Raw genomic sequence first — 26677 nt, 5'->3', positions numbered from 1 at the left:
CAGTCCGAAAAACAACCGTTCAACACTACTCTCTGATTCCTTTCACTTAGCCAATTTCGTCTCCATGCTGCCACTGCCCCTTTTATTCCATGGGCTTCAACTTTCATGACAAGCCTATTATGCATCACTTTATCAAACGCCTTTTGAAAGTCCATATACACCATATCAACCACATTGCCCTCATCGACCATCTCTGTTACCTCATCAAAAAACTCAATCAAGTTAGTTAAACACAATTTGCCTTTAACAAATCCATGCTGACCTTCCTTAATTAATCCACACTTGCCCATGTGACCATTAACATTGTCCCGGATTGTCATTTCTAAAAGTTTCTCCACCACCGAGGTTAAACTGAATGGCCTGTAGTTGCCAGGTTTATCCTTACACCCTTTTTTGAACAAGGGTGTAACATTTGCAATTCTCCAGTCCTCTGGCACCATCCTTTATCTAAGGATGATTGGAAGATTATGGCCAGTACCTCTGCAATTTCCACCCTTACTTCCCTCTGCAACCTAGGGAGCATCCCATCTGGACTGGGTGACTTATCAACTTTAAGTCAAGCTAACCTTTGTAATACCTCCTCTTTATCAATCTTTAGCCCATCCAGTATCTCAACTACCTTTTCTTTTACTATGACTTTGGCAGCATCTTCTTCCTTGGTAAAGAAAGATGCAAAGTACTCATTTAGTATCTCAACCATGCCCTCTGCCTCCATGCGTAAATCTCCTTTTTGGTCCCTCATTGGCCCCACCCCTCCTCTTACTACCCATTTACTGTTTATATGCCTATAGAAGACTTTTGGATTCCCTTTGATGTTAACTGCCATTCTATTCTCATACTCTCTCTTTGTCCCTCTTATTTCCTTTTTCACTTCCTCTCTAAACTTTCTCTATTCAGCCTGTTTCTCACTTGTATTATCAACCTGACATCTGTCATACGCCACCATTTTTTCTGTTTCATCTTACTCTCTATCTCTTTTGTCATCCAAAGCTCTGGCTTTGGTTGCCCTACTTTTCCCCGTCGTGGGAATGTACCAAGACTGTACCTGAACCATCACTTCTTCAAAGGCCACCCATTGTTCAATTACAGTTTTGCCTGACAATCTTTGATTCCAATTTATCTGGGCCAGATCTGTTCTCATCCCACTGAAATTGGCCCTCCTCCAATTGAGTATTTTTTATTCTAGATTGCTCCTTGTCCTTTTCCATAGCTAATCTAAACCTTATGATTCTATGATCACTCTTCCCTAAGTGTTCCCCCACTGAAACTTGCTTCACTTGGCCCACCTCATTCCCCAGAACCAGGTCCAGCAATGCCTCCTTCCTCATTGGGCCGGAAACGTACTGGTCAAGAAAGTGTTCCTGAACACACTTCAAAAAATGTTTTTTGTTCCCAAGGTGTAGGTGATGATGGCAAGGTTCCATTTATTGCCCATCCCTACCTGCACTGAGAAGTTGGTGTTAGGCCTTCTTTAACCACGGCAGTCCTTGTAATGATTGTCCCCCCACAATGTCACTTATTCAAATGGCACATCTTGGCTCTGAGTCATTAACTGGAGCTCAGTTGGCTGGAGCTGTTTGAGGGCTGCTTTTAGTTTCACACTGCTTTCTTAAATGATAGGATAAAACACTGAGTACATCTTACCTGATGTTCTGAGAAATGGATGGGCCAAACCTTCCTTGTTAGGTTCCTGTTTCAAGAGGACTGGGTTAGTTAGAACTTTGTACCTCTGCGAACTGGAAATGACTCCACACCGGACTTAATGGCCATAAATAATTGTGATATTCTGAAGACAACTGTCAGACAGCTACAAAGCCAATCTGGGTGCTGGAAATCAGTCAGGTAGATAGGTCTGAGCACTAGGCTTGAGGCCCCAGCACACATGGTGGGTAGGAAGCGGTCAGGCTGAGGTGCAAAATCAGGCAGCTCCAAACGGATCCAGCGGGTAGGTGAGAAAACAAAATGGTGGTTAAACCTGATTCAGTTGTATCACAGTACCACCTAGTGACAAAAAGACTGCAACTACAACTTGCCATCATAAAATGTTGCAATAAAAAGTCTGAATCAAGAATCATGACACAGGAAACAAGACTAATCTGAACAGGATGAGCACATTATACTCAAAATCTTTAATGTATTATAGATATAAGAAATAGGAGCAGGAGTAGGCCAATCGGCCCCTCGAGCCTGCTCCGCCATTCAATAAGATCATGGCTGATCTGATCCTAACCTCAAATCTAAAGAACACAAGAAGTAGGAGCAGGACCCGGCCACTCAGCCCCTGGGCACCTCTCCGCCACCCACAGGGCATTGACCGATCCGAACTCAGCTTCATGTCCAATTTCCTGCCCGCTCCCCATAACCCCTAATTCCCTTTACTTCTAGAAAACTGTCTATTTCTGTTTTAAATTTATTTAATGATGTAGCTTCCACAGCTTCCTGGGGCAGCAAATTCCACAGACCTACTACCCTCTGAGTGAAGAAGTTTCTCCTCATCTCAGTTTTGAAAGAGCAGCCCCTTATTCTAAGATTATGCCCCCTTGTTCTAGTTTCACCCATCCTTGGGAACATCCTTACCGCATCCACCCGATCAAGCCCCTTCACAATCTTATATGTTTCAATAAGATCGCCTCTCATTCTTCTGAACTCCAATGAGTAGAGTCCCAATCTACTCAACCTCTCCTCATATGTCCGCCCCCTCATCCCCGGGATTAACCGAGTGAACCTTCTTTGTACTGCCTTGAGAGCAAGTATGTCTTTTCTTAAGTATGGACACCAAAACTGTATGCAGTATTCCAGGTGCGGTCTCACCAATACCTTATATATTATAGTTCAGATCAGCGGTCCTCTGAAATTGGGAATAAAATGGAGAAGATAGAACTTTCCCTAACCTGCACTGTAGCAAACTTGGGAATTCCTGATATTGACAGTCAACTGGATATAAGTAGAGGAAAGTCTTCCATTCCCAAAGACTGAAGAACACAAAGTTTCAAGGCGCACTGGAAAGAGAAGGTGGCTCCATATATTCTGTGTAAAAATGGTGACAGTTTCACCTCATACTGGAAATAGCACAGCTCAACCAACAACACCAAAACAGATTAACTGGTCATTTATCTCATTGCAATTGGTGGGACCTTGCTGTGCACAACTTGGCTGTCGCATTTCCCTACATTACAACAGTAGCTACACTTCAAAAATATTTAATTGCCTCTGAAGAGCTTTGGGATGTCCTCAGGTTGTGAAAGACACTACATAAATGCAAGTTTCTTTCTTTCAAGGCGTGTTAACTCCATCGAGCACCCTAAAGTGAATGTGTAACGATGGCGGGAAGCAAAATGAAACCCGGAACTCTCCATCGACAGATGAAGAAGTACAAAAAGAAATTTGTCTTACACAGCTGAACCCTTTGGGCTTACTTTTATTTATTTTTTGGCCCTGGTCCCAGCTTATGTCTGATTGAGGTTGTAAAGGTTAGGGTCCAGTGATGCTGCCTTTCTCTCTGCAGGCTCAGGAGACTCCACTACACATTGCAGCTCGAGTTAAGGATGGTGAAAAAGTGGCAGAGATGCTGTTAAAAAGTGGAGCTGATGTAAATGCTGAGCAAGAGGTACGAATATATACAATGTCTTTTTAATTAAAACTGCTGGATACTGATGCAAAAACATTCCATATTGCATCTAGAATTTTGGACAGGTTGGACTATAATTTACTGTGGGGTTTTAATGAGATCCCAAGGCAGGACAGTGAAATTTACTGTACCATTCTTTTATAACACTATAGGCTCAATAAAACAAAGCCTAATGAGATGGCTTAAAAACCAATAAAGGCTGAGAGGTTTGCTTGCTGATGAATATAATAAAGGAATTAATCTGCAATTGTAAAGCAGATTTACACTGGAATGAGGAGTCTGGTATACATTATATTGCATTATCTTCCAGTGGTTGTGCTCACAAAAGCTTGGATCACTGGGGTACAGCTGGGAATGGTGGAAAGGTCTATGATGAGATTCCTCATATTAAGTAATCTCTGTTTAAGGAGCCTTTTTTTTTTCCTTACCAATTATTTCCTCCTTTCCTGACCTCTTTGACTCCTTGCTGAACATAAGAACATAAGAAATAGGAGCAGGAGTAGGCCATGAGGCCCCTCATGCCTGCTCCACCATTCAATAAGATCGTGGCTGATCTTCTACCTCAACTCCACTTTCCCGCCCGATCCCCACATCCCTTGATTTCCTTTGTGTCCAAAAATCTATCGATCTCAGTCTTGAATATACCCAACAACTGAGCATCCACAGCACTCTGGAGCAGAGAATTCCAAAGATTCACAACCCTGAGTGAAGAAATTTTTCCTCATCTCGGTCCTAAATGGCTGACCCCTTATCTTGAGACTATGACCCCTAGATCTAAACTCTACAGCCAGGGGAAACAGCTTTCAGAATCTACCCTGTCAAGCCCTCTAAGAATTTTATACGTTTCATTGAGATCACCTTTCATTCTTCTAAACTCCAGAGAATATAGGCCCATTCTACTCAATCTCTCCTCATAGGACAACCGTCTCATCCCTGGAATCAATCTAGTGAACCTTCGTTGCACCTCCTCTAAGGTAAGTATATCCTTCCTTAGGTAAGGGGACCAAAACTGTACACAGTACACCAGGTGTGGTCTCACCAGAGTTCTATATAATTGTAGCAAGACCTCCTTACTCTTGTACTCCAACCCCCTTGCAAAAAAGGCATACCATTTGCCTTCCTATTTGCTTGCTGTACCTGCATGTTAACTTCCTGTGATTTGTGTACAAGGGCACCCAAATCTCTCTGAATACCCTCTGAGGTTCAGTTTGACAGGTCCTTGCCTCACCCATGTGGCTATTATTTATGTGTGAGCTTTAATAATGAACATCATGGTATTCAGTCATAGAGGCATCATATCCCAGCCTGATCCTGTTCTCATCATGTGCACACACGAATGCACACACACACAAATATACACAGAAACACACACAGAAATAAACACACACACTACAAAAACTCACTGAGCTAAGAACATAAGAAATAGGAGCAGGAGTAGGCCATAAGGCCCCAAGAGCCTGCTCCACCATTCAATAAGATGGCTGATCTTCAACCTCAATGGAAGCTACCATGGAAGGCTATCACTATCCTTTTTAATTTAATATCTGATGCTGTATATGGATGTCAAAAGCTGTTAACTGTTCCTGAGGAGTAGCAGACATTTTTTTTTATTCGTTCATGGGATGTGGGCGTCGTTGGCGAGGCCAGCATTTATTGCCCATCCCTAATTGCCCTTGAGAAGGTGGTGGTGAGCCGCCTTCTTGAACCGCTGCAGTCCGTGTGGTGAAGGTTCTCCCGCAATGCTGTTAGGAAGGGAGTTCCAGGATTTTGACCCAGCGACGATGAAGGAATGGCAATATATTTCCAAGTCGGGATGGTGTGTGATTTGGAGGGGAACGTGCAGGTGGTGTTGTTCCCATGTGCCTGCTGCCCTTGTCCATCTAGGTGGTAGCGGTCGCGGGTTTGAGATTGTCTGCCTGGTGTCCCAGTATCAAACTCCCTCTTGGCCATTGATCAAACCCTCTCCTTCCCTATCAATGTCTGCCACAATTTTTCTGTCTCCTGCCAAATTTAGTCTTAAATCCTCCACACCCACTTCCTATCAGCCTCAATTCCTTCATACCTAATCGCTCTTCTCCGTTTCCACAGATTATTTATTGATACTCCCTCTTTTGGTGACATGGAGTACAATGGAGAGGGTGTTTCCCACATCTTTAGTGCCAATAAAAAGAATAGATTCTTATGGTGGTGATAGCCTGCAGTCAAAGCATTCCTTATCTCACTGTGAAGGTGAAAACTGGGGATGGGTGGAAAATCATGGAGTGAAGTTGACATCAGACAGATGCAGAGAGGAGGCTGAAGTAGGAATCTACCAGGAACAGCGTCAGGGAATTTATGGGGAGGAAGATTTTAGATACATTGAGCAAAGAGCAGGATCTCAATTGGAATGGAGAATGTAACAGAAAAACCTCAGGGATGGGCAGAAAAGATGCCTAATTATTCAGTCTATGCTGTTTTCAAAATCATGGAGCTGATTTTTCACACCTCAAAATGATAATATTCCTTGACTAAAACTTTTATACTTGCATATGAAGAAGGGATCATTAGAGATACACTGTATGACCACCTTGACAGAGCAGGGGTTATTAAGAGTCTCAACATGGCTTTTGGAAAGGATGGTCGTGTCTCACCAACCTGGTTGGATTTTTTTGAGCAAGTTACTAGTTTGGTTGATGTGGTTATCCCGGTTGACTTCGACTTTCATAAAGCCTTTGACAATAGTCTTGTTGGATTTGTGGGCAGATTTTGGGTTAGATAAGGAATTGGTTGCTTTCTCATAAACATAGACAAAAGGTAGTTATTAACACAGCGGTTCTGCATGGAGACCATTTGCTAGTGGCTAGCAGAGTCCTGTGGATCGTTGCTCTTCACAATTTTTAGCAAAGAACTGGATGAAGGCATCGGGGCAACTGTCTGCAAGTTCACGAACAATACAAAGATTTGTGCGGGGTCAAGACCTTGGATGAGAAGAATAGATTACAAGCATATATAGTTGTGATGGGAGAATAAGCCCACATCTAATCAGATATCTTTTAATAATAGATAAAGGTGGTGTTATGCACATGGGTAGGGCTAACACCAAGAATGTATACGCCATGCAGGGTTGCAAACACAAGAATGTTGAGCGGGAGAAAGACCCAAAAAGAAAGCGAAAGGTACTAGGTCTTGGGAATTCCAGCAAAATTAGGTAGACGTTACTCCAAAATTTACGTCGATTTCTGTGCTGATCTTGCCGAAGGGATCTTGCGGAGGTCAATTACCTACGAATGTAAAAACTGGCAGAAAACTAGCACAATTCAGCGATACTATCTTGCGTTCTAATTTCTATATTCTAAATGGCTGGACAGAGGCTTGAATTAATGGTTATTTTAGTCATATCCTAATAAAACTATACACCTGTATACTAACATGTTTTAAATAATCAAACTTACTAATAAATTAACTTTGTCCAGGAAACCCAAATGCAAATTTTTAGAAACGCAGATTTGAATAGCAGCTACAACTGGATCACATGTTTTCATACAAATCACCTTTTATGATTGTGTTGCCGAGTTGGACCAATATTTATTTATTTTGATACATACTTGCAAAATCTCTGCTATCCAATGGATCAATCTCTGTTTTAGCAAATCACGTATTAACGAAGAAATAAGCAATTCTAATTCTACAACTCTGCAGTTGTGCTTTAGTTATTTACAAAACATAAATGGTAAAATAAAACTTCATGATCACTGTTCTTTAGAAATTACACGGGTGCACTAATACTGTTCTATGGAGAATGCTGTGGATTCTGCAAGTTATCTATTCAGGTTGAATGTTCAATTAAATAAGTTGGTGTGCACTGGAGGCGCACTTGAAAAAGTATTTGAATCTCTAGGGCAGACACTGCAGTTTCTAATTAACAGTTAAGATTGTTCATATAGAAGGAAATATTTTTGAACAAGGAAGCATCAATAGTTATAAAAGTGACTCTTTCCTAAAAAAAATGAAAGCTTCAGACCCGAGTAATGCAATTACTTTTCCAGTTATGCCGATATCAGGTGACTTTCGGTCCTGCTGTGCCTAAATTTTGGAGGCAAACCTGCACCAGCACATTACTGATGTGAATGCAGGAAAATCATATGAGCTGGTCTTTTGCATGAGGGCGGAGCTATGTAAATAAGCAGGAGAGGGTTTCAGCTGACGTATCTTGGAAGCGGCGCTAACGTTCGAGGAAATTTGCGCGTGACCGTGTTTCAGTGTAAAATCGGCGTCAATCAGTTATGCATGAATTTCCTTTGAAATAAAGATGCAACTCCGCTCTTACACCAAAGTTATGTCGAAAAGTTCCAGGAAATCCAAGGCCTACTGTCTAGACTGGTTAGGATTCTTTTCTGGCTGTAGCGGGTTTTTATGTGATACTTTTGGTTATTTTGTTTTGATGTCGGCAGAACGGTGAGACGGCCATGCATATCGCGGCTCGGCACGGCAACTTGAAAATGATCCAGGCATTGATTGAGGAGGGAGGAGATTTAACATGGCAGTCAAAGGTAAAGAGGACCCACTGCTACAAACAGATAAAAGAATGGAAAAGTATGTGCATTTGCTTAAGTCCCGTTCAGTTTCTTTCCACCATCAAGTGTATTAGACATTACATAGAAATTCACAGCACATTCAGCCCAATAGGTCCATGCCGGTGTTTATGCTCCACAAGAGCTTCCTCCACCTTACTTCATTTCTTTCTCCCTCATATACTTATTTGGCTTCCCCTTAAATATATCTATGCTATTCACCTCAATCATTCCATATGGTAGTGAGTTCCACATTCTTACCACTCTCCTGAATTCCCTATTGGATTTATTAGTGACTATCTTACAATTATAGCAGATAGTGTTTTTTTTTAGTGAACCTAGGTCCCTAGTATAGTTAACATTTTCTAATTTCAACGTAATTTAAAAGGGGTAACTCAGCTAAGGCAAGTCATGGCAGCAGACCTCGCACCCGTGATATGCCCCTCCTGCAAGATGTGGGAAGTCATGGACACTACCAGTGTCCCTGCCGACCATGTGTGCGGGAAGTGTGTCCACCTGCAGCTACTGACCGATCGTATCTCGGAGCTGGAGCTGCGGGTGGACTCACTGTGGAGCATCCGCGATGCAGAGAAACTCGTGGATAGCACGTTTAGCGAGTTGGTCACACCGCAGGTAAAGGGTATACAGGCAGGAAGTGAATGGGTGACCACCAGGAAGAGTAAGAGATGCAGGCAGGTAGTGCAGGGGTCCCCTGTGTCCATCCCCCTCTCAAACAGATATGCCACTTTGGATGCTGTTGGGGGGGATGACTTATCAGGGGAAGGCAGCAGCAGCCAACTTCCTGGCACCACGGGTAGCTCTGCTGCACAGGCTGGGAGGAAAAAGAGTGGCAGAGCTATAGTGATAGGGGACTCAATTGTAAGGGGAATAGACAGGCGTTTCTGCGGCCGCAACCGAGACTCCAGGATGGTGTGTTGCCTCCCTGGTGCAAGGATCAAGGATGTCTCGGAGCGGCTACAGAACATTTTGGAGGGGGAGGGCGAACAGCCAGCTGTCGTGGTGCACATAGGCACCAACGATATAGGTAAAAAAGGGGATGAGGTCCTAAAAGCAGAATATAGGGAGTTAGGAGGTAAATTAAAAAATAGGACCTCAAAGGTAGTAATCTCAGGATTGCTGCCAGTGCCACGTGCTAGTCAGAGTAGAAATAGGAGGATATTTCAAATGAATACGTGGCTAGAGGAATGGTGCAAGGGGGAGGGATTCAAATTCCTGGGACACTGGAAACGGTTCTGGGGGAGGTGGGACCAGTACAAACCGGACGGTCTGCACCTGGGCAGGGCCGGGACCGCTGTCCTAGGAGGAGTGTTTGCTAGTGCTGTTGGGGAGGGTTTAAACTAAAGTGGCAGGGGGTTGGGAACCTGAGCAGGGAGAGAGAGGAAAGCGTAACAGGAAGGGACAGAAGGTATGGAGTAATAGGTAAAGTGTTAAAAAAGGAAAAAGCAGGAACTAAGCGTCACAAAACAGATTTGAAAGTTCTTTATCTGAATGCACGTAGCATTCGTAATAAAATGGACGAGTTAACGGCACAAATAACTACGTATGGGTATGATCTTGTGGCCATTACAGAAACATGGCTGCAGGGTGACAACGACTGGGAATTAAATATGCCAGGGTATTTAACAATCAGGAAGGACAGGCAGGAAGGAAGGGGAGGTGGGGTGGCTATGTTAATAAAGGAAGGAATCACTGTAATACAGAGAAATGATATTGGGACAAAGCATCAAGATAATGAAACAGTTTGGGTGGAGATAAGGAATAATAAGGGAAAAAAAACATTAGTGGGCGTAGTATATAGGCCTCCTAATAGTTGCAACTCTGCTGGAAGAAGTATTAATCAGGAGATAGTCGGGGCATGTAATAAGGGAACAGCCATAATTATGGGGGATTTTAATTATCATATTAACTGGACAAATCAAATTGGGCAGAGCAGCCTTGAGGACGAGTTCATTGAGTGCATCAGGGATGGATTTCTTGAGCAGTATGTAACTGATCCTACAAGGGGGCAGGCAACCTTGGACCTGGTCCTGTGTAATGAGTCAGGATTAATTAATAATGTCCTAGTTAAGGATCCCCTTGGAACGAGCGACCACAACATGGTTGAATTCCATATCCAATTAGAGGGTGAGAAGGTTGATTCTCAAACAAGCGTACTGAGCTTGAATAAAGGAGACTATGATGGTATGAGAGCGGAATTGATTAAAGTGGACTGGGAAAATAGATTAAAGGGTAAGACGGTACATGAGCAGTGGTGTTCATTTAGGGAGTTATTTTACAACTTTCAAAATAAATATATTCCACTGAGGAAAAAAGGGTGTAAAAGAAATGACAGCCATCCGTGGCTAAGTAAAGAAATCAAGGATAGTATCCGACTAAAAACAAGGACATATAAGGTAGCCAAACTTAGTGGGAGGATAGAAGATTGGGAATTCTTCAAAAGACAGCAAAAAGTAACTAAAGGATTGATTAAGAAAGGGAAGTTAGATTATGAAAAGAAATTAGCAAAAAATATAAAAACAGATAGCAAGAGTTTCTATAGTTATATAAAAAGAAAAAGGGTGGCTAAGGCAAACATAGGTCCCTTGGAGGATGAGACCGGGAAATTAATGGTGGGAAACATGGAGATGGCAAAAATGCTGAACAAATATTTTGTTTCAGTCTTTACAGTAGAGGACACTAAGAATATCCCAACACTGGACAAACAGGGGGCTCTGGGGGGGGAGGTGCTAAATACGATTAAAATCACTCAAGAGATGGTACTCAGTAAAATAATGGGACTCAAGGCGGATAAATCCCCTGGACCTGATGGCTTCCATCCTAGGGTCTTGAGGGAAGTGGCAGTAGGGATTGTGGATGCTTTGGTGATAGTTTTCCAAAATTCCCTGGACTCAGGAGAGGTCCCGGCAGATTGGAAAACTGCTAATGTAACACCGTTATTTAAAAAGGGTAGTAGGCAGAAGGCTGGAAATTATAGGCCAGTTAGCTTAACATCTGTGGTGGGTAAAATTTTGGAGTCTATTATTAAGGAGACAGTAACGGAACATTTAGATAAGCATAATTTAATAGGACAAAGTCAGCATGGCTTTATGAAGGGGAAGTCATGTCTGACAAATTTGCTTGAGTTCTTCGAGGATATAACGTACAGGGTGGATAAAGGGGAACCAGTGGACGTAGTGTATTTAGACTTCCAGAAGGCATTCAACAAGGTGCCACATAAAAGATTATTACTTAAGATAAAAAATCACGGGATTGGGGGTAATATTCTGGCATGGGTGGAGGATTGGTTATCGAACAGGAAGCAGAGAGTTGGGATAAATGGTTCATTTTCGGACTGGCAACCAGTAACCAGTGGTGTTCCACAGGGGTCGGTGCTGGGTCCCCAACTCTTTACAATCTATATTAACGATTTGGAGGAGGGGACCGAGTGCAACATATCAAAATTTGCAGATGATACAAAGATGGGAGGGAAAGTAGAGAGTGAGGAGGACATAAAAAACCTGCAAGGGGATATAGACAGGCTGGGTGAGTGGGCGGAGATTTGGCAGATGCAATATAATATTGGAAAATGTGAGGTTATGCACTTTGGCAGGAAAAATCAGAGAGCAAGTTATTTTCTTAATGGCGAGAGACTGGAAAGTACTGCAGTACAAAGGGATCTGGGGGTCCTAGTGCAAGAAAATCAAAAAGTTGGTATGCAGGTGCAGCAGGTGATCAAGAAAGCCAACGGAATGTTGGCTTTTATTGCTAGGGGGATAGAATATAAAAACAAGGAGGTATTGCTGCAGTTATATAAGGTATTGGTGAGACCGCACCTGGAATACTGCATACAGTTTTGGTCTCCATACTTAAGAAAAGACATACTTGCTCTCGAGGCAGTACAAAGAAGGTTCACTCGGTTAATCCCGGGGATGAGGGGGCGGACATATGAGGAGAGGTTGAGTAGATTGGGACTCTACTCATTGGAGTTCAGAAGAATGAGAGGCGATCTTATTGAAACATATAAGATTGTGAAGGGTCTTGATCGGGTGGATGCAGTAAGGATGTTCCCAAAGATGGGTGAAACTAGAACTAGGGGGCATAATCTTAGAATAAGGGGCTGCTCTTTCAAAACTGAGATGAGGAGAAACTTCTTCACTCAGAGGGTGGTAGGTCTGTGGAATTTGCTGCCCCAGGAAGCTGTGGAAGCTACATCATTAGATAAATTTAAAACAGAAATAGACAGTTTCCTAGAAGTAAAGGGAATTAGGGGTTATGGGGAGCGGGCAGGAAATTGGACATGAAGCTGAGTTCGGATCGGTCAATGCCCTGTGGGTGGCGGAGAGGGCCCAGGGGCTATGTGGCCGGGTCCTGCTCCGACTTCTTGTGTTCTTTAGATTTGTGGTTGGGATCAGATCAGCCATGATCTTATTGAATGGCGGAGCAGGCTCGAGGGGCCGATTGGCCTACTCCTGCTCCAATTTCTTATGTTCTTATGTTCTTAATTATGGCCCCTAGGTTTGGACACTCCCATAAGTAAAAATATCTCCTCTATGTCTACCCGAACCCCTTTATAATTTTAAAGACCTTTATCAGATCACCTCCACAGTCTTCTCTTTACTAGAGAAGAGAGCCCCAGCCTGTTCAGTCTTTCCTGATAGTGGTACTCTCTCAGTTCTGGTATCATTCTTGTAAATCTTTTTTGCAATTTTGCCAGTGTGTCTATATCCTTTTGTAATATGGAGACCAGAACTGTGTAATACATTTGAAAAAGTGCATGTATTTTAAACTGTGCAAGATTGCTAATGGCTATCCCCGGGAGATTAGAGATAAATTAATAAAGTGATAAATATTTACTTGTTTGTAGCTGAACTTACGAACATATAACACAGAGTAAGAAAATCAATTAGGCACATAGAGTTTGCCTCCTTCCAATGAAACGAGTAGCATTTGCACTGCAATGAACTCTAGACAACCCAAGAAGTACTGCATTGTTGGTGGTGTTGCCCTTTAGAGGATGTCTGCCTGTTTAGGTGGACGTTAAAGATTACATGGCATTCTTCAAATAGGAACAGAGAGATGTTCTGGCTAAGAATCCAAGATTTTCCCTCAATTTACATCAACAAATAAAATGGATTCATCTAATTGCTATTTGTGGGATCCATGTACAAAATGGCCATTGTATTTTCCTACAATTTAAAAAAAAATCATTCTTTGGGATGTGGGTATCGCTGGCAAAGCTGCAGTTTATTGCCCATCCCGAGTTGCCCTTAAGAAGGTGGTGGTGGCCCTTCTTCTTGAACCGCTACAGTTCATGTGGTGAAGGTTCTCCCGCAATGCTGTTAGGTAGGGAGTTCCAGAATTTTGACCCAGTGATAATGAAGTAATTCAATGAATATGAAGTGATTTGGGACAGACAAATAGGGTCTGGGTAAGGAAAAATGGTAATAAGACAAATCGAGTCTTGGTACAAAAAAATGTTAAGATATCTAAAAATGTTAAAAGGACAAATCTAAAGGCACTGTATCTGAATGCACGAAGCATTCGTAATAAGGTAAACGAATTAACAGTGCAAATAGATGTAAACGGATACAATATAATTGCAATTACAGAGCCATGGCTGCAGGGTGACCAAGGCTGGGAGCTGAATATCCAAGGGTATTCGATATTTAGAACGGACAGGCAAAAATGAAAGGGAGGTGGGGTAGCGTTGTTAGTAAAGGATGAAAACAGAGCAATAGTGAGAAAGGATATTTGCTCAGAAAATCAAGATGTAGAATCAGTCTGGATGGAGTTAAGAATTACCAAGGGGCAGAAAACACTGGTGGAAGTTGTCTATAGGCCTCCAAACAGTAGTGGTAATGTGAAGGATGGGATCAAACAGGAAATTAGAGATGCATGTAACAAGGGTACTACAGTAATTATGGGTGACTTTAATCTGCATATAGACTGGCCAAACCAAATTAGCAATAATACTGTGGAGGATGAATTCCTGGATTGTGTACAAGATGGTTTTTTAGACCAGTACGTTGAGGAGCCAACTAGGGGACAGGCTATCCTAGATTGGGTATTGTGCAATGAGAAGGGCTTAATTAATAATCTTGTTGTGCGGGGTCTTTTAGGGAAGAGTGACCATAACATGATAGAATTCTTCATTAAGATGGAAAGTGAAGTAGTCCAATCCGCAACTAGGATCCTAAATCTAAACAAAGGAAACTATGAAGGTATGAGGAGTGAGTTGGCTATAATAGATTGAGAAGCTTCATTAAAAGGCATGACAGTGGATAGTCAATGGTTAACATTTAAGGAACGAATGCATGAATTGCAACAATTATACATTCCTTTCTGGTGCAAAAACACAAAAGGAAAAGCAGCCCAACCATGGCTCACAAAAGAAATTAAGGATAGTATTAGATCCAAAGAGGAGTCATATAAAGTTGCCAGAAAAAGTAGCAAGCCTGAGGATTGGGAGCAGTTTAGAATTCAGCAAAAAAGGACCAAGAGATTAATTAAGAGGGGAAAAATAGAGTATGAGAGTAAACGTGCAAGGAATATAAAAGTGGACTGTAAAAGCTTCTACATGTATGTAGAAAGAAAAAGATTAGTGAAGACAAATGTAGGTCCCTTACAGTCAAAAACAGGACAATTTATAATGGGGAACAAGGAAATGGCAGAGCAATTAAACAAATACTTTGGTTCTGTCTTCATGGAAGAGGACACAAATAACTTCCCAGAAATGCTAGGGAATCAAGGGACTAGTGAGAAGGAGGAATTAAAGGAAATTAGTATTAGTAAAAAAATAGTGCTGGAGAAATTAATGGGACTGAAAGCCGATAAATCCCCAGGACCTGATAATCTGCATCCCAGAGTACTAAAGGAGATAGCCATGGAAATAGTGGATGCATTGGTTGTCATCTTCCAAAATTCTATAGATTATGGAACAGTTCCTGCAGATTGGAAGGTGGCAAATGTAACCCTACTATTTAAAAAAGGAGGGAGAGAGAAAACAGGGAACTGCAGACTGGTTAGCCCAACATCAGTAGTAGGGAAAATGCTAGAGTCTATTATAAAGGATGTGATAACAGGACACATAGAAAATATCAATGGGATTAGACAAAGTCAACATGGATTTATGAAAGGGAAATCGTGTTTGACAAACCTACTGGAGTTTTTTGAGGATGTAACTGGTAGAATAGGTAAGGGAGAACCAGTGGATATGGTTTATTTGGATTTTCAGAAGGCCTTTGATGAAGTCCCACATAAGAGGGTAGTGTGCAAAATTAAAGCAGATGGGATTGGCGGTAATATACTGGCATGGATTGAAAATTGGTTAACAGACAGGAAACAGAGAGTAGGAATAAATGGGTCTTTTTCGGGGTGGCAGGCAGTGACTAGTGGGGAACCGCAGAGATCAGTGCTTGGGCCCCAGCTATTCACAATATATATCAATGATTCGGATGAGGGAACCAAATGTAATATTTCCAAGTTTGCTGACGACACAAAACTAGGTGTGATCATGAGTTGTGAGGAGGATGCAAAGAGGCTTCAAGGAGATTTAGACAAGTTGGGTGAGTGGGCAAATACATGGCAGATGCAGTATAATGTGGATAAATATGAAGTTATCCACTTTGGAAGGAAAAACAGAAAGGCAGAGTATTATTTAAATAGTAATAGATTGAGAAATCTTGATGTACAAAGGGACCTGGGTGTCCTTGTATACCAGTCACTGAAAGCAAACATGCAGGTGCAGAAAGAAGTAAGGAAGGCAAATGGTATGTTGGCCTTCATTGCAAAAGGATTTGAGTACAGGAGCAAGGATGTCTTACTGCAGTTATAAAGGGCCTTGGTGAGACCACACCTGGAGTATTGTGTGCAGTTTTAGTCTCCTTACCTAAGAAAGGATATACTTGCCATAGAGGGAGTGCAGCGAAGATTCACCAGACTGATTCCTGGGATGGCAGGACTGTCGTATGAGGAGAGATTGGGTCGACTAGGCCTGTATTGACTAGAGTTTAGAAGAATGAGAGGGGATCTCATTGAAACGTATAAAATTCTGACAGGGCTGGACAGACTGGATGCAGGGAGGATGTTTCCACTGGCTGGGGGGGTCTAGAATGAGAGGTCACAGTCCCAGGATAAGGAGTAGGACATTTAGGACTGAGATGGGGAGAAATTTCTTCACTCAAAGGGTGGTGAACCTGTGGAATTCTCGACCACAGAAGGCTGTGGAGGCCAAGTCACTGAATATATTTAAGAAGGTGATAGATAGATTTCTAGACACAAAAGGCATCAAGGGGTATGGGGAGAGAGCAGGAATATGGTATTGAGATAGAGGATCAGCCATGATCATATTGAATGACGGAGCACGCTCGAAGGGCCGAATGGCCTACTCCTCCTATTTTCTATGTTTCTATTATAAAATGTTCTATATTGCCGATTCTTTCTTTGAACAATTGTTTGGTGTATTCCACAGATAACACTTCCATGGTTCCAACAGGACTGGAACTATCATGTTCTGTAGTCTACTTAGTTATTTGTGTCTATAAAGGTAACCTAATCGTCAGTCCTGTTCTGAAGGACCTATTCACACAGATCATTTTCATGTGGATTAAATTAACAGAAATTCTCTCAACCTTAAAGCACCATCATACACTACACCTCATATTTCCCAAAAAATCTGAGTATCAGTTCTAATGTTTGGTGTGTTACCGTCAGGAATCACTGAAAAGTCAAGAAATAATTAGCAAGACCGGTTTAACACCATAATAAGTTAAGTAACAAAATGGTTTGTTGCTCCTGAATCTATATTTTAATTAGGGAAAAAAATTATCCAGGTCTCTGAAATGCTGAAAAATAATGTTGTGTAGGTATGTAGGTCATTTGATTTAGACTCTGAGTTCAGAACCAGTGGGCGCAAGCTTAAAATTAACAAGCCTCAGGTGAGCTTTGTGATTAGAAGAAATGCTTTTACCCCAGTGGATGTGTGAATCGAAGCTGAGTCAATTAACCCCCTTCGGCTAGCAGCTGAGTGAACAGATGCGCCATTAATTTCCGCGGATTCTCCTGATCATCCGCTGTGACTTCGGTGGGAGATCTGCGGAAACCTCGGAGAAACAGTGTAAAAGGCAGAAGTTTAGATTGAGGTAATCAAATGCTCCACAGGGCACAATGGCCTCTGTATCTGGGAGAGGGAGGAGGGCGAGAGCTGTGGAGGGTTCTGGCTGGGTTTTAGTGATGGAGGCCTGGAGATGGATGAATATACTGGAGTTTTGCTTGATTACTTTTCGGGATCAAGGAGCATATATGCTGAATGTTCCCTCGGGACTAGGTAGGGTAGATTGTATGTGCTCTGTGCAAGGGGAGAGCTTGGTTAACCAAATGGCCTTTTCTTGTTCCATGTTTTCTTGTGTACATTTCGAACTAATTTTTCTCAGACTTTCAGAAAGTGATGGTTGGCTCCTTGCGTTTTGAATTTAAATTATAATATTACACTTTTCATTCACGAATATTATTTCAGAGGCAATTATACACAATCTCAGGTACACACTGAAGCCAGAAATCACTGTCAAAGCCTACTTGTATTTCTAAGGGGAAGGGAATACCCCAGGCTGGAAATTTAGAAGGAATTAAGGTGAGGAAAACCAAGAGCCTAGTCAAAGAAATAGGTTTTAAGGAGGCTTTTGGATGAAGGGAAAGAATTTTAAAGAGCAGGGATATAGCAACTGGAATACTGGGCTCTGATAGTGGAGCAGAGAAGAGTATAAAAATAATTTGTAGCTGGAACGGCTCATTCAATCCAAAAGTACGGCTGGCCCCACCCTCCCCCTCCCCCTTTTTGCTCTTTTTTAATTTTCTTCTACCATGAACCTCTTTCCCTGCAGGACCCTTCAGCTGAGACACTACAATGGCGCCTGTCACACATGCTACTGCTTAGATAATCACTTTAAAACATTCCAAACCTATTTCTGAATGTAAATGTACACCAACTGCAAAAAAAGTTTCCCAATAAGAAAGTATCTGCGGCATAAATTAGGCATCCCTAACAGTGCAGCATATTTAAATGTTAAGTACAGTTTGCATGTTCTCTTTCAAGTTAAAGAATCATGTTCCAACATAAAAACAGATGTCTAGTACTTTCAGTGACACACTGCAAGATACATTAGCATATCAATAACAACAACAATTTGCATTTATATAGTGCCTTTTAAAGTAGTAAAATGTCCCAAGGCACTTCACAGGAGCGTTAGGAAACACAATTTGACACCAAGCCACATAAGGAGATATTAGGACAGGTGATCAAAAGCTTAGTAAAACAGTTGGTTTAAAGGAACGTCTTAAAGGAGGAGAGAGAGGCGGAGAAGTTTAGGGAGGAAATTCCAGAACTTAGAACCCAGGCACGGCCGCCAATGGAGAAGCGACGAAAACTGGGGATACACAACAGGCCAGAATTGGAGGAGCGCCGAGATCTCGGAGGGTTGTAGGGCTGGATCTGGCTCTTGGCTCGAGCACCAGGAATGTCATTAGGAATGTGGGTCAGCAGCAGGGCTCTGCACTTAAGCCAATGTTAAATAAGAAGCGGGCTCTGCGATTGTTACTTCTTTGTTTAGGCTGGAGAGAATCCACTGCACATTGCAGTCCGACACTGTCATGTCAATGTTGTGGAGGAAATCCTCAACTACCTGACCAATGAGAGGAGCCACATCGAGGCTGTTGTGTGTGTCAACCAGGAAAACAAGGTGAGGAACCTGGAAAACCTGGAAAAAAATGATATTTTTTATCTCTTTAAAATTAAAAAACTCCTGCCTACTTGATAAAGGAATATGTTTCCTTTTGTACTCAATTTTCTGTAATCTGTTCATGAAAACTGCACTACAGTCTTGCTAAGAGGAGTTTTGATCATCATCCTCTCTGTTATCCTATGATCAAATTTGAGTTGTTCAGGACAGCAGAAGAAAACATTTTGTTCAATCCAGTGCATTATATTGAGTGTATGTCTTAAAGCAATTTAAATGTTCAGTGATTTTTCCAAATTCTCACTATTTTATCTCTAGCAATTTCCTTCTTCCCCTCTACTTTAGTTATTAAATTCATCGGTACCTCTTTGGTTTCCTTGCCTTTACCATTTTACCCAACGTCAGTATTCATAGCAGCTTATTCCAACTGCAGCTGTGCTCTTTTTTGGCCTCTACACCTTCAGAGCTGATTCTCTTTTCCTTATTCCAGAACTCCAGCTTTTCCAACCAATCTCTACCCAGCTCCCTGGTGCCTCCTTTTCTTCCCAACATAAATGTTTTCACAGGCGTGGGTCATTACCTTAAAACCAGCAGCTCTGCAAGGTGCCAAAATACTGGCCTCTAGTCCTTGAAATTCCTCTGGGTCAACGTTTTGTGATTGACAATTGCAGAGTTGAATCGGAGGCATTGACTGTTGACTGCTCCAGGCCATGGCTGCTCATAGCCCAGTCAAAAACTTTAAGATTCATTATTGTTGAATAATGAGAGCAGTGAGGTGATTGATACTGTGCCATGCTATGATGCGATGTGGTGATGTATATGGTTAGTGGCAGTAATTGGAATCTGGTGCCATGGGGTGAGAGATCAGAGGTCAAATCCTTTCCTGCCATTCTTGCACACCTGATGTTTCTGATTACAGAGCATCATTGATAGAGGATAAAGGGCATGCACCTTCTCCCCTGGGGATGGATACACAGTGCGGAGAAACCTCAAGAGAGGAGGAAAATCGAATGAAGGAGTGCCACCTTCCTGAAATGTTCTTCACAAACCTGTCTACCTTGTTTGCCAGCGTGCAATTCCTTGACTGAAATACATCAAAACACTTTATCAAGCCATTTCCATAAGACATCATCCTCCCATTGCCCTACTATCAGTGGGGGAACCCCAGCACCTGGGGTTCTATTCCTAAACCTCTTCACTTGGCTACATCTGTCTCCATTTTCAAAAACCTTCCATTTTCAAAATCCTTCTTAATGCTTAGCTCTTCTACCATGTCTTCGGTCACCTTCGCTAATCTTTCTCTTCCTTCTTACTTATTGTCCACCATTCCCTCTGTAAAGCACTTGGGGGTGTTTTGTTAAATGAAAGCTGTATAGGTAAGTGTAACTTGTTGTTGACTGGCGTGACCCAGAGCTTTTCTAGCTCATATTTCTCTCCAAACAACAAAGAAGATTCTACCAAGCCTTTTCAGAGACGAGAAAGTAACTAAGGAGAAAGAGAAACCCTGATATTTACGGGGAGGCGGGGAGGGAGCGGGGGTGCCTGGAAATACCAGGAAGTTGGAGGTCCTGCCGAATTTAACGGTGGGAGATTTTTTTACTCGGTTTCACGCCCGTCTGCTGGCCAGATTGTGGGAAAGCCTGCTGTAGAAGGCAGCAGTTGGGGACGGCTAGGGACAGTCCCCGGCAATTGAGAAAATCAGGGTTTGGTTGTGGGAGGGGGCTCGGAGCGCGTCAGCACGGAGAGAGGGAGAGACCGTGGGGGAGGAGAGATAGAGATTGCAGGGGGCGGTGAGGAGGCGGTTGGCAGGGAGGGAGAAATCGCGGCAGAAGGTTTGTTAGGGGGGCCGGGGGGGGAAGTACTGCTGCTCCTCCTGGCCCACAAGCAGGGCCGGAAAAACACTTAACTGCTGGAGCCGGCACCTCTCCCCTTTCTTTAGCTGCCTGTTCTCCCGAGCCCTGGGAAACCCGGCCCGCAGCCTTTAAATTCAAAGGACTGCCAAAATCTGAGACACAGAGCCTCATTTAAATATTAAAATCACTGACCCATCTCTCGAGAGGGTTGCTCAGGTGTTCCGAAATCCACTATGGTACAACCGGAAGTAGGCAGATTCACAGCAGGTTGAGGTTTGATAATTTAACCCACCAGCCCTCTCCCAGAGTGTTGCTGTTTTATATCAAGACGTAGATTTTTGAGCATGCACTTTTGCAAGTTGGGCTAAAATGGATGTTTTTACTTCCTCTGCTGTTGACTTTATATTCCCTCTGTTTCATCCAGGAAGGAGAAACATCTCTGCACCTGGCAGCAGAAATCAAGAAGGATATGATTCACTTTCAACAAGAAGACACAAAGATTGTCAAAATTCTCATGGAGTTTGAGGCTGACATTACTGCAGCAACAAAGCTGGTAATTAATGTTGGGAAACTACCTGGTGTGCGAGAAGTCAAATGAGCAGCTTAAGGACACACAGCAAGATGTCTTTTGAGACATTTTATTATGTGCATAGATGAAGGAGGGAACATTCTATGTTCCTATGTTGGTGAGTTGCTGCAGTACATCTTGTAGTTGGTACACACTGCAGCCGGTGGTAAAGGGAGTGAATGTTTATAAGGTGGTGGATGGGGTGCCAATCAAGTGGGCTGCTTTGTCCTGAATGGTGTCGAGCTTCTTGAGTGTTGTTGGAGCTGTACTCATCCAGGCAAGTGGAGAGTATTCCATCACATTCCTGACTTGTGCCTTGTAGATGGTGGAAAGGCTTTGGGGAGTCAGGAGGTGAGTCACTCGCCGCAGATTATCCAGCCTCTGATCTGCTCTTGTAGCCACAGTGTCTATGTGGCTGGTCAGTGGTGACCCCCAGGATGTTGATGGTGGGGAATTCGGCCATGAGCGTTATAAAGACATTAATAGGTCTATTTGATTCACGTGGGAGCTAGGAGTATATAGATCTTGGATAAGGGGGTGGATCCATGGTTGAGGTGATACGTACTGTGGAAGGAATGGGTTGATGGGCCGAATGACCTCTTTTCATTTCAACCTTTCTTATTATTCTGATTTTCAATTCAGTAATAGTCTGCGATACATTGAATGTAAAATGTACTGCAGCATAAACTTTCCCTGACAACCAGAGGACACAGATTTAAGGTAATTGGCAACCCATTCCTTCCAACCCATTCTGGCAAAAGAACCAGAGGCGACATGAAGAAAAAAAACTTACGCAATGAGTTGTTATGATCCGGAATGCACTGCCTGAAAGGATGGTAGAAGCAAATTCAATAATAACTTTCAAAAGGGAATTGGATAAATACTTGAAGTGGAAAAATTTGCAGGGCTATGGCGAAAGAGCAGAGGAGTGGGACAAATTGGATAACTCTTTCAAAGAGCTGGCACAGGCACAATGGGCCAAATGGCCTATGATTCTATGAACATTTACAGCAGAATGGAGTAGAGTTTTTGGACAGGTTTTATCAGGAACTGAAATATCCTGCAAACAAATCCTAACGAGACAAGCACAGCCTCTGCCATATTTTTATAACTCCTTGAGAAAAGAGCAGTTACCGTCACTATCCAATTAATTCATGGTTCTAAACAGTTTCCCAAGTCCATCTTTATATTTTTATTTTTCTTCAGAAAACAGCTTCTGGAGCTAGTTTTTGGACAGTCAAAAGTTGCCCCAACCTCCAAAATGCAGGGCAGGATCTAGAGAAAGGGGGTCAATCTTAAAAAAGAAAAAAAATACTGGAGTAGGCAAAATAGGTTGTTATTTTAGATAAAAATAAAATTAAGTTCAAATAATATAATAGAAAATAGAGAAAGAAAACAAGAAAGAAGAAAATATGGAGGAGAAAAGGCCATTCGGCCTAGTCAGGCTCATCACTTTAGTACATTAACTCCCCTATCGTGGCAATATAAAGTCCGAACCATCATAGGGAGATTATTCAAATGTAAAACTTTGTCTCTGGGGTTTAACTTGAAAATTTGTCTTCGGAAGTTTATTGAAATGTGATTGTTACTGGTTTTCTAGACACACGAGACGCCATTGCATTACTGCGCACATGTGGGGAATTCTGATGTTCTTCTTGAGATCCTGAAATACATCAGCTCAAATAGAATGCAACAAGCCATCAATAAACAGTCCAAGGTACTTTTTCACCATTTATTTTTATTTCTAGCTGTATTTAGGTCTTCTTAGATGGGAGAGTTGAGTCCTCATTGCACATTGTTTATAAATAGACCATTGTACTGGACACAGCAAAGGCTATGGGTCCTGACAATGTCATGGCTGTATTGTTGAAGGATTGCGTGCCAGAGCTAGCCAAGCCCCTAGCCAAGCTGTTTCAGTGCAGCCATGACGTGGGCGTCTACCTAATAATGTGCAATATGGCCCAGGTATGTCCTGTCTGCAAAAAACAGGATAATCTAACCCAACCAATTACTTCCCTATCAGCCATCTCCCAACCATCAGTAAATGTGATGATAAAAGTCAACAGTAAGTGACGCCTATTCACCAATAAGCTGCTCCCCAATGCTCAGTTTGGATTCTCCCGTAACCACTCGGCTCCAGGAGTCATCATAGCCTTGATCAAGACATGGACTCGAGAGCTGAATGCCAGAGGAGTGTTAAGGGTAGCTGCCCTCAACATCAAGCCAGCATTCAACTCAGAATGGCACCAAAGAATCCTCACAAGCTTAAGGTCAAAAGGAAAACCCACCAAGGGCCAGGGTCACACCTGATACAAAGGAAGATGTTTGCAGATGTTAGAGACCAATCACTGTAGCCCCAGGATATCACTGCAAGAGTTCCTCAGGGAAGCATCCTTGACATAACCACCCTCAGCTGCTTCATTAATGACCTTCCCTGCATCATAACATCAGGAATAGGGCTGTTTGCCAATGAGCATTCAGCTCCATTCACAAGTCTTCTGATAATGAAACAATCATGTCAGCCTACAGCAGGACTTAGACAACGTCCTTGTGTTCAAAATCCCTCCATTGCCTTGCCCCTCCCTATCTCTGTAACCTCCTCCAGCTCTACAGTCCTCCGAGAACTCTGCGTTCCTTCGGCCTCTTGTGCATCCCATCTTCCTTCGCCCCACCATTAGCAGCCATGCCTTCAGCTGTCTAGACCCTAAGCTCTAAAATTCCCTCCCTGAACATCTCTACCTCTCTCTCCTCTTTTAAGACTCTCCTTAAAACCTATCTCTTTGACCAAGCTTTGGTCATCTATCCTAATGTTTCCTTCTTTGGCTCGGTGTCAATTTTTTTTGTCTGGTTACGCTCCTGTGAAGCACCTTGGGACATTTTACTAGGTTAAAGGCACCATATAATGCAAGTTGTAGAGGGAAATGTGACTCATTCAATGCCTGCTTGTGCAAATGTTAGCTTATTCCATTGTTAGCACTTTTGCCTCTGAGTTAAAAAGTTGTGGGTTCAAGCTGCACTTGAGAGTCTGAAGCACATAATCTTGGCTAATACTTCAGTGCAGTACTGAGGGAATGCTGCACTGTCAGAGGTACCGTTTTTCAGATGAAACACTAAACTGAGACCCAGGGCCCGATTTTAGCACCCGCTATCGCGCCTCGATCCCGCCCACTTCCGGGTTCCCCGGGTTCCCCGTGTGCGCGCAGCCCCCGCTGGTGGGAATCCCGCAGGCAATTAAAGCCAGCGGGATGCCACTTGAGAGTATTTACTTTGCTTGTTCAGGTCATTAACTGACCTGATTAAGGGACTGTGTGTGATTTTTGATCAACATGAGACTGTTTCACACACTGGGGGAAACACTCCCAGCTCGAATGGACGTGTTGCAGCTGTCAGCCTGTGGCAGCTGCAAAGGTCCATTTGACAGGGTGCGGGGGGGGGAGACCCTCACTCATTGCAGGAGGCCGCTCTGTCACTTGGGACAAAGTTTGGCCTCCACCACCCTCCTCCTGATGGTCAAAGTCACCAACCTGCACACTTACCCCGGGGTCCGGAGACATGTACCTACCTTTCGGACCCCCTCAGATGTACATCTTGCGGATGGGGGCCGCCGTAGCTGCAGTCATGACCTCCTCGGAGGGCGAACAGCATCACCAGCGTCACCAGCCTCGCCATCCACGCCGTCCACCTCTGACACGCCGAGCTCCACAACAGAGTGCTGTGACACATCCACCTGTACAGCAGGAGGGAGGGCTACCGCAGAGAGAGACGCGTCGCAGAGGGCACTACCCTCGCCACACGTTCCACAGACCGAGGCTCAGCCTCCTGGACCTCTCTGAGCAGCAGTGCACACGGAGGCTCAGAGTCACTCGACATGTAGCCGTGGACATCTGCAGCCTCTTTCATGCCGAGCTGCTCCTGGCTGGCCCGTGCACCATCTTCCTACCTGTCGCTGTCAAAGTCACCACTGCCCTCCCGAACTTCTCCTCCACAACCTTCCAGGCTGCAACCGGGGACATGCCCGATGTCTCTCAGTCGTCTGCGCAGAAGAGCCCTGCACATACACCTACACCCAATCTGCAGTGACACACTGGGTGGCATCAGTGGTGGGTCCTCATAGTGATACCCAGGAGCGGGCATTATTGCACAAACCGGACAGGATTCGCAAAGACATGGCAGTAATGGCGCCAATATAATGTGTGATGTGAGTTGTTCTGAAATTCAATATAAGTAACAACCATGACAAACCCTCAAACACCCTTGTGCACCCCCTTCATGCTCACGACACGTTTGCCTTACGCTGCCTACTACACATATGTGATGCATGCCCTGTGGCTGCAGCACAGGTGGTGGCAGGTTGAGTGAGGCTGGCCGTGAGAGAGATGCACGAGAGGGTGAGTATGGGATAGAGCCATGAGATTGTATGAGGATTGGGTTGAGTGGTAGTGGCGGGATGAGTACTGGCGAGGTGAGTCGGTGCAGGTAAGGTGAGGATGGGGTTTGAGTGGGAATGAGGGGTGATGTGACAGAGTAGTGTTGGCAGTGCCGAGGGAGATGTGGGGTGGGGGCAGTGATGTGGCAGACGAAGTGTAGGGGAAGGACTACGTGTACTCACTGTGGCTGACCTACTGAGGTCATTGGACCGCCTCCTGCACTGTGTGCAGGTGGGCGATATGTTGGTGGCGCAGGTGACCCCCTCTGCCACCTCGAGCCAGGCCTTCCTGGTGGCGGAGGCAGGCCACTTCCTCCTGCCCGCCGGGTGGAAGATCTCTGTCCTCCCCCTCCTCCTCACCCCATGTATTGATACCTAGGGTGAGGCATCATTAAACTGGGAGCAGCCTTCCCCCTGGGCTGCTCCATGCAGTCATCTTTGCTATTGGTTGCAGCATCTGTCAGTGGAGGACTGCCCCTTTAAATAGAGCGCCTCCAGCTAACAGATCGTACTGCGCATGCGCAGCCCGCCCGATGCGCAGATCAGCAGCGTGGAACCCGGAGGAGCAGGTAAGTGAATCCAATTAGTGGTTTGCCTGCTACGATCGCGCGGGAAACCCACTAATTTCACCGGGCGCGTTTTCAACGCACCCGATGGACCACCCGCCGAGAACCCGCACCCCTGGTAAAATCGGGCCTCCTGTCTACCCTCTCAGGTGATGTAGCATTGTGATAGGAAGTGCAGGGGGGTGGGTGGAGGCTTCTCCTTGTGTTCTGGCCAACATTTACCCCTCAACAAATATCCTTAAAACAGATTTATCTGGTCATTTATCTCATAGCTGTTTCTGAGACCTTGCTCAGAACAGCTATGAGATAAATGACATACTCAAATTGGTGTGGTACTATCTAGCTGCTTTTATTTC

The 26677-nt window shown here is 43.7% G+C and overlaps 1 protein-coding gene across 4 annotated transcripts in view; it reads left to right on the top strand.

Moving 5' to 3' along the window:
• The window catches only part of trpn1 (transient receptor potential cation channel, subfamily N, member 1), a 272820-nt gene that overhangs the window by 165687 nt on the left and 80456 nt on the right, over positions 1-26677 (top strand). For all 4 annotated transcript variants that reach the window (XM_067978518.1, XM_067978520.1, XM_067978509.1 and 1 more), the window contains 5 exons: positions 3506-3607; positions 8059-8157; positions 18783-18911; positions 21186-21314; positions 22930-23046. In XM_067978518.1, the coding sequence (XP_067834619.1) occupies positions 3506-3607; positions 8059-8157; positions 18783-18911; positions 21186-21314; positions 22930-23046 (576 nt within the window). The remainder of the gene's footprint in view (positions 1-3505; positions 3608-8058; positions 8158-18782; positions 18912-21185; positions 21315-22929; positions 23047-26677) is intronic.

Source organism: Heptranchias perlo, chromosome 3 (genome assembly GCF_035084215.1).
Source record: "Heptranchias perlo isolate sHepPer1 chromosome 3, sHepPer1.hap1, whole genome shotgun sequence".
In the NCBI taxonomy this organism is placed as follows: domain Eukaryota; kingdom Metazoa; phylum Chordata; class Chondrichthyes; order Hexanchiformes; family Hexanchidae; genus Heptranchias; species Heptranchias perlo.
The sequence above is the reverse complement of the archived record's forward strand: the minus strand, read 5'-3'. Positions and strand labels throughout refer to the sequence as shown.